At 52.3% G+C, this 6,261-nt stretch overlaps 1 protein-coding gene across 1 annotated transcript; it reads left to right on the top strand.

Annotated features, from left to right (window-relative positions):
* The first annotated feature begins 2,146 nt into the window (after window positions 1–2,146).
* Window positions 2,147–5,861, top strand: KLF2 (KLF transcription factor 2). Its single transcript, XM_014068607.2, has 3 exons — window positions 2,147–2,647; window positions 3,155–4,001; window positions 4,523–5,861. The coding sequence occupies exons 1-3, from the start codon at window positions 2,147–2,149 to the stop codon at window positions 4,696–4,698; spliced, it is 1,524 nt and encodes a 507-aa protein (XP_013924082.2). The 3' UTR covers window positions 4,699–5,861.
* The last annotated feature ends 400 nt before the right edge of the window (window positions 5,862–6,261 follow it).

A 6,261-nucleotide genomic window follows, 5' to 3' on the forward strand; every position in this document is an offset into this window, starting at 1 on the left:
CCTCGCCGTCTCCCCGTTTCCAAAAGTCCTCAAGCTTGAACTGGGGGGGGGGGGGAAGAAAGAGAGAGGAGATAACGGGATATCCCCGTTTCAGCTCCCCAGGCACAGAATTCGGGTCTGGATTGAGATCTGCAGAGATTTTAGTTTTTACAGATAGCGTTTCCCGCTCCAATCACTTCTTTCCTCTCTTCCGACTCCCCCCCCCCGCACCCCTTGGCGCGCCGATAAATCGTTTCTGGATTTGTAGACTGGATCTTGAGGGGGGGGGAGAATTAGTAGTTGGTGGTGGGAGGCATCGTCCCGCGTAGGGAGCCTCCGAGGAGCTCAACCGCCGCCGCACGTTCGAGGAGCTGGAAGCGAAGAGGGGGACTTTCACTGCCCACCCCCTCCAAAATTCGCCTCCCTTCGCATCCTTCCTGATACGACCGTGACGTCGCCACCGAATCACAATCTCGACCTCACCGTTGTTTTGTTTATATGCCGCCCGCTAATTTTCGTTCTCTCCAACTGTTTTGGAGCCTGGGAGGGGGGAAAAAAAACTCAAAACAAAACTTTCTTTTTTATTTATTTTTTGGGGCAAGCGTTTGCAGATCCAGTCGAGGAAAAAAAAAACCCAGCCCCATAATTAACATTCCGTTGTTCTTCTGGCCCAGAGCTGAGAATACCTCCGCGGACAAGGGGCGGTGGGGATATCTGGCTTATAGGAAAGCAGCGAAGGACAAGCCCCTTCTCCAAAGCCCAAGAGACTCATTGGCCGGGATTCCTCCCCCTCCTCCCCTTTTCCAGCTTAATTTCAGCAGCCCGATCCAGCTGTTTGGAACCCCTCGAGACCCATCTGAAGCGCGGAGGGCTCTTTCCCCCTTGGGAAGAAAAGGCAGGCGGGCGAGCGAAGGGTTAGATAAATATTATCTAACTGTTTTGTTAATGTTCTCATTCCTCGTTGCAAGAGGACGGAGGTTGGGGGGGGGGGAGCATGTTGCTCTCTGTCCTGCTTCGCAGCCGCGATGATTTCGCGCGGGGACCTCCCAGCAATAGCTGAGCTCGTACATCGGCGTTAAATCACACGAGTGACCGAGATCAGACGTTAAGTTGCGCCGTAATCCTCGCCCTGGTCTGATTAGGTGGCTCAGTGGCTAAGACACTGAGCTTGTCGATCCGAAAGGTCGGCAGTTCGGCGATTCGAATCCAGGTCTCTTGCGTGAACAAGGGGGCTGCACTAGATGACCTCTAAGGTCCCTTCCAACTCCGTTATTGTTTAATGGTCCATCGAAGGCGACCCCGTTTACCCAATGACCTAAAGGTCCATCCAACAAACCACAATGGTTGCCCCCGTCTCTGTGCAAAGACAACACGGGAGAGATTTTTCCTCCTTTATTAAGGATTCGTTTGGACTCTTCGGGAAGAGATGGAGCCAGCCACGGGCTGAGTTCAGACTTTTCCCCAGCCTGGAAAGTGATACGATTCCCGTTATTTCATCCTGCTGCTTAGGCACTTGGCAGTCAAGGGAAAGCACACTTCACACATGCCCAGAGGCACCAGAACTTTCCAAATGGCCAATGGAGGGGGGGGGGGGTAAGCAAAGAGGCAGTGAGTTGGAAAGGTGTCTGCAGGCAATAACAACCCCCCCCCCCATTTGCGTGCTGTCCGAAGCGCTTGACGGCCATCTGTGGTACTCAATAAAAGAGGATATTTGAAATTCGGGGTTGAAATTTTCAGCTCATTTCAAACCCGAACTATAAATATCCTCCTTTCTTGGTAAAAAGAGGTAGTGGTCTGCAAATTCAGATTCACTACCTCTGCGTCCACAAACTTCCACCTTGTTGCTCCGGATTAACCTACTCAGGACTGCCGGGGTCCCTCTCTCTAACACGGGGCGAGGGGGGGGAGACGCGTCATAAAGACAATCCCGCCGTGGTGTATCGGGGACCCCCCTCAGTTACGTTTCCCTGGGTCCAAAGCCGTCACCCTTTGTCTCCCCAACGTCAAAATGAAGCTTAAGGCGGTTGCCGGGGCGATCAGAGGGGATAATGGGTATAAATTGCCCGCCGCGCCGGCTTTAGCCATCCGATGCCTAGAGGCGAGTGGGAGCGTTAGTCGCTTCTCACAAGCTCGGAGAAACTTTTACGTTTCGTTGGGTATCTACGACATGGAAAGAGACTCGAACCAAAGACCATCGAAGGGCCCAGGCAACCTGGGTAAAGAGCCTTTCCGTCGCGCGAAAAGCGCGAGACCCGGGCAGCTGGAGCCTTTGGCTCGCCCGCCGGGAAACAGTTCGGCTAAGCCGGGCAATAGCTCGCCGCGCCCCGAAGATCTGCGGCCGCGGCAACCAGAGCGCCTTCCTCCGCTCCGGACTCGCACTGGCGGCTCTCCTTTTATAGGGGAGCTAAATTTAGGCCCTGCCGGCCAGGCAGGAGTGCTCACTGTACATCCCCCGAGCGGCCCCCCCCCGATCCGGAGACGCGTTTCCTCCGTTACCGCCATTGGCCTGCGCCCTTGCTCGGCGCGTCTTAAAAGCTCTCCGCCGCCGGCCAGGCCTTCCACAGCGCTGCAGAAATATCGGGGCAACCCCGGGGCAGACATGGCGATGCCGGCCTCCAGCTTGCCTTCTTTTTCCTCGTTCCGCAAGGACAGCCGCTCGACTTCCCAAGTGAGTGTCCCGCAGAGGGGAGGGGGAAGGGGATGGCGCTCTGCACGTGCTCAGAGGCGCGCTCGCTTTGCCCCCCGGAGACGGGAAAAGAGCCCAGCGTGGAAAGAAGCGTCGACCCCCCCTGGGCTTTTTGGGGGGGTCCATGATTAGAACCTTAGAAAAGGGGCCCCACTGAACTTTCGGAGGGCCTCACTTCGCCGGTGGCTCCCGCAGGAGCGCCGGCTCTTGGCCCCGGGAGATTCGTAGGAAGGCGCCCTCTGTTCTCCGTCACGCCTTTGTGATGCTACCTGGAAACACATCCAGGGGTGCCGGTGGGGGGAGGGGAGTACCCCAACAATCCCCCCCCCCGCCCGGGCCAGGCCATTGTCTCAAGTCAATCAAGGCGGGTCTGGGACGAAGCTGCAGAGGGGTTTCCCCCCCTCCCCCTCCCGCTAGATGCAGCGAGTAGGGTCCGGCTCGGCTGGGGTCAGCATCTCCTAACGCGCCCGCTTCTCTTCTCCTCTTCAGCAATGGTCCTGCGGCTTGGAAGCTGCGATGCCGGTCAGTCACTGCCCCTTGGCGGACCTGAGGTCGAGGATGGAGGGTGTCACCGCCGCCCCTATCCGGGACGAAGAGCTGAGCACCGTGTTGGATCTGGTCCTCTCCATGGGCAGCAGCGACAACAGCCTCTCGGACATGCCCCGGGGAGATTACCCCAGATCGAACGATTATTTCGGGATGGATACTGCAGCTGGATACTACAGTCCGTGTGACACTCGCACGCCAACTCCCTATAGCCCCCTTTTCCCTTCCGAATCGGATGCCTCCGACCTGGAGTGTGGGAATTTCACCCACGGAAGTTTCTTCGTGGGCTTTGCCTCTGGGTTGGGGAACCTGAAGTCAGAACCCAAAATGGACACTTACAAACCTCTGCCGGGCCTGGGGTCCCAGGTTTGCACCAACATCAAGCAGGAGAACACCCCGGCCCCCTGTATGCTGTCTGGCTCTCCCCGGCTGCCTTGTGCAGAGACTCCGCCACTGAGCCCCGATGACCTGCTGATGGCCACCAAGCGCCACGGACAGTTGATGCCTCTCTCCCAGCAGGGCTACCACCCAAGCTTCCCACAGCCCCAGTTCCCCCAGAGACCCTCCCCTTATGGACTCTTTGACGAGAGCCTTCCCTGTCAGGCTTCGACCTCCAGGACCCTTCTCACTCCACCTGCCTCACCCCTGGAAATGCTGGAAACCAAAACGAAGCGGGGACGCCGCTCTTCGTCCCGCAAACGGACCGCCACACACACTTGCACTTATGCTGGCTGTGGAAAAACCTACACCAAGAGCTCCCACCTGAAGGCACACCTTCGAACTCACACAGGTAAGCATCGTTTTATTGCCTCCTAGGAGGAAAGGGAAGGAGGATTTGGACCTAAGGGAATCTTTAGTAGTAGTTCGGCCACACATTATTCCATGAAGTTGGTAGGCTTAGCGGAAGCTGCTCTCACTTTTCAACCCCTCCATCTCCTCCTGAGGTTTGAACACAGTTCTGGAGACGGTAGGGAGGTGGACACAGAAAGAGGCATAGTTATGCTGGTACAGCTGATGTCATAATGGGTATTTCACCTGCCCTAGGGGAGGACAGGGCAGGAGAGAACACATCACAATGGACAGGTGTGAGGTATATCGCTGTCAGAAAGCCACAGGGACTTTTGACTTTTACAGAAAGGATTCTTTCCACAGCCTTCCCTACTTAGGATAAAGAGCTAGGCAGATACATTTATAAGGCATGTAAGTTTAATAAAAAAGAGAGATCCTTTCAGAAGGAGCACAGAATCTGGATGGTCACTCTTGGCCTGGCACATATCAATAAAAAAAATTTTCCCTCTTCTCCCCAAACAGGTGAGAAACCCTACCACTGCAACTGGGAAGGCTGCGGCTGGAAGTTTGCTCGCTCAGATGAACTGACCCGCCATTATCGGAAACATACCGGGCATCGTCCCTTTGAGTGCCACCTGTGTGACCGGACCTTCTCTCGTTCTGACCACCTGGCATTGCACATGAAGAGACACATGTAGCTTTCTCGTCACACCTGTGCCATGACCTGAACTCGGGGTTGGGAGGGGGGAAATCTTGTAGCTGGTACTACTACGTCTGTTCTACGCAGAGAAATGACTTGGAGTGAACCCTGACCCGAGGAAGCCGGCCGTTCCAGTGCTTCCTGAAGAGGCCAAGAACCTGACTGACTGTTCTCTCTTTCGCCATGGAAGAATAGGACTTATTTATAGGATGGAGAAGAGACCAAACTGGGGAACTGCAGCCCTGATATTCCAAAGGCATTTTTAGAGCTTGGAAGACCTAGCGCATCTGCCGTGAATATTATGTGGACGTTTATATATTCAGACTTAATCAAATGCAATTTACTTAACCAAATACTTTTTTTACAATTGCTATTTTTGGCTGCAAAATCTGGACTCACAAAAAAGGCAGATAATAGTGTGGACGCTTTTAAACTGTGGTGCAGGAGGTGGCTATTATGCATCCTATCCACACACACACACACAAAAACCCAAAAACCAATTCCTTGACCGACCCTCGCCAAAAATATTACTTGAAGCCAAAACCGAGGCTGTCATACTTCGGTCATGTCATCAGAGCTGACTCACTCAAAAAATCAATTGGGCTGAGAGTGATCGGCAGAAAAAGAAAGGGGGGGGCACCCCAGCACCTGCTGGCTGGTTACTCTAAAAAATGACAGATGGCCATGGCAGACCTGAAGAAGGCAATGCAAACCAAAGTGATCCATAGATCACTTCCGTCAGAGGGTCGAAAACAATTGAATGGCTGACGACAGAAAAGAGACAAAGGGCTGGCTATATGTAAATAACTGACCATGCCCCAAACATAAGCTGTATTTGAGGACTGCAAGAGGTTTTTACTGCAGCCTAAAAAAAATACCTATTTTCTGAGACAGGAGGTTCTCACTGAGAACATGCCAAATCTATGCTGCACTAAGGTGCCTTAAACTATACTAGAACTACTGGGTTACAGGTCCTGTGAATAAACTTGTCTTTGGACCGGAATTGTATAAATATTGTAAATAGTTGTATACTGAAGTCGGACTATAAACAGGAGATAAAATAGGTTCACGCTCCCACTGCCTATTCTTTTGTTTTAAATAAATGTTTTCTGAAAACTGTTTTTAAAAAAAACCTTTTCTAAAATAAAGCATTTGCATTAATGTGTCTTTCACCCTTATTTAAAAGCCATTTGCTGAGACTCAAGTGGCAGGATGAACCCGGCTTGCCTTAAAGCTGTTTTGTGGTTCTACCAATGTCTCAGCTGCACCATTAGGAAAGAGCTCGGTAGCAAAATCTCCAGTTCAAAAGCAACCAAGGCTATAATTTGAGTCTCATTTTTAGTTTACTTGATAGCTATTTTGGTAGCACCCTCAAATCTCTTCCAGATGTAGATACAACTGTGCCAGCAGTAAACCTGTAGGCGGTTTTGCTTGTTGGTTTTTTTTTTTTAAACTTTGGAACGTAAACACTGCTTTTCAGTAATTATGGATTTTTAATGCACAATATTTTCACTGTATTTGCTCTCAAATGCTGGATAGCAGAATAAATCTATGGGGAAGG

The sequence above is a fragment of the Thamnophis sirtalis genome, unplaced genomic scaffold (genome assembly GCF_051295495.1).
Source record: "Thamnophis sirtalis isolate CommonGarterSnake01/CBP01778 unplaced genomic scaffold, rThaSir2_p1.2 scaffold_1, whole genome shotgun sequence".
Lineage (NCBI taxonomy): Eukaryota > Metazoa > Chordata > Lepidosauria > Squamata > Natricidae > Thamnophis > Thamnophis sirtalis.

Coding starts and splice junctions, on each gene's coding strand:
- KLF2 (XM_014068607.2), top strand. CDS start 2,147: ATGGAAAGAGACTCGAACCAAAGACCATCGAAGGGCCCAGGCAACCTG. Junction 2,648..3,154: donor ACAGCCGCTCGACTTCCCAA/GTGAGTGTCCCG, acceptor TCTCCTCTTCAG/CAATGGTCCTGCGGCTTGGA. Junction 4,002..4,522: donor ACACCTTCGAACTCACACAG/GTAAGCATCGTT, acceptor CTCCCCAAACAG/GTGAGAAACCCTACCACTGC.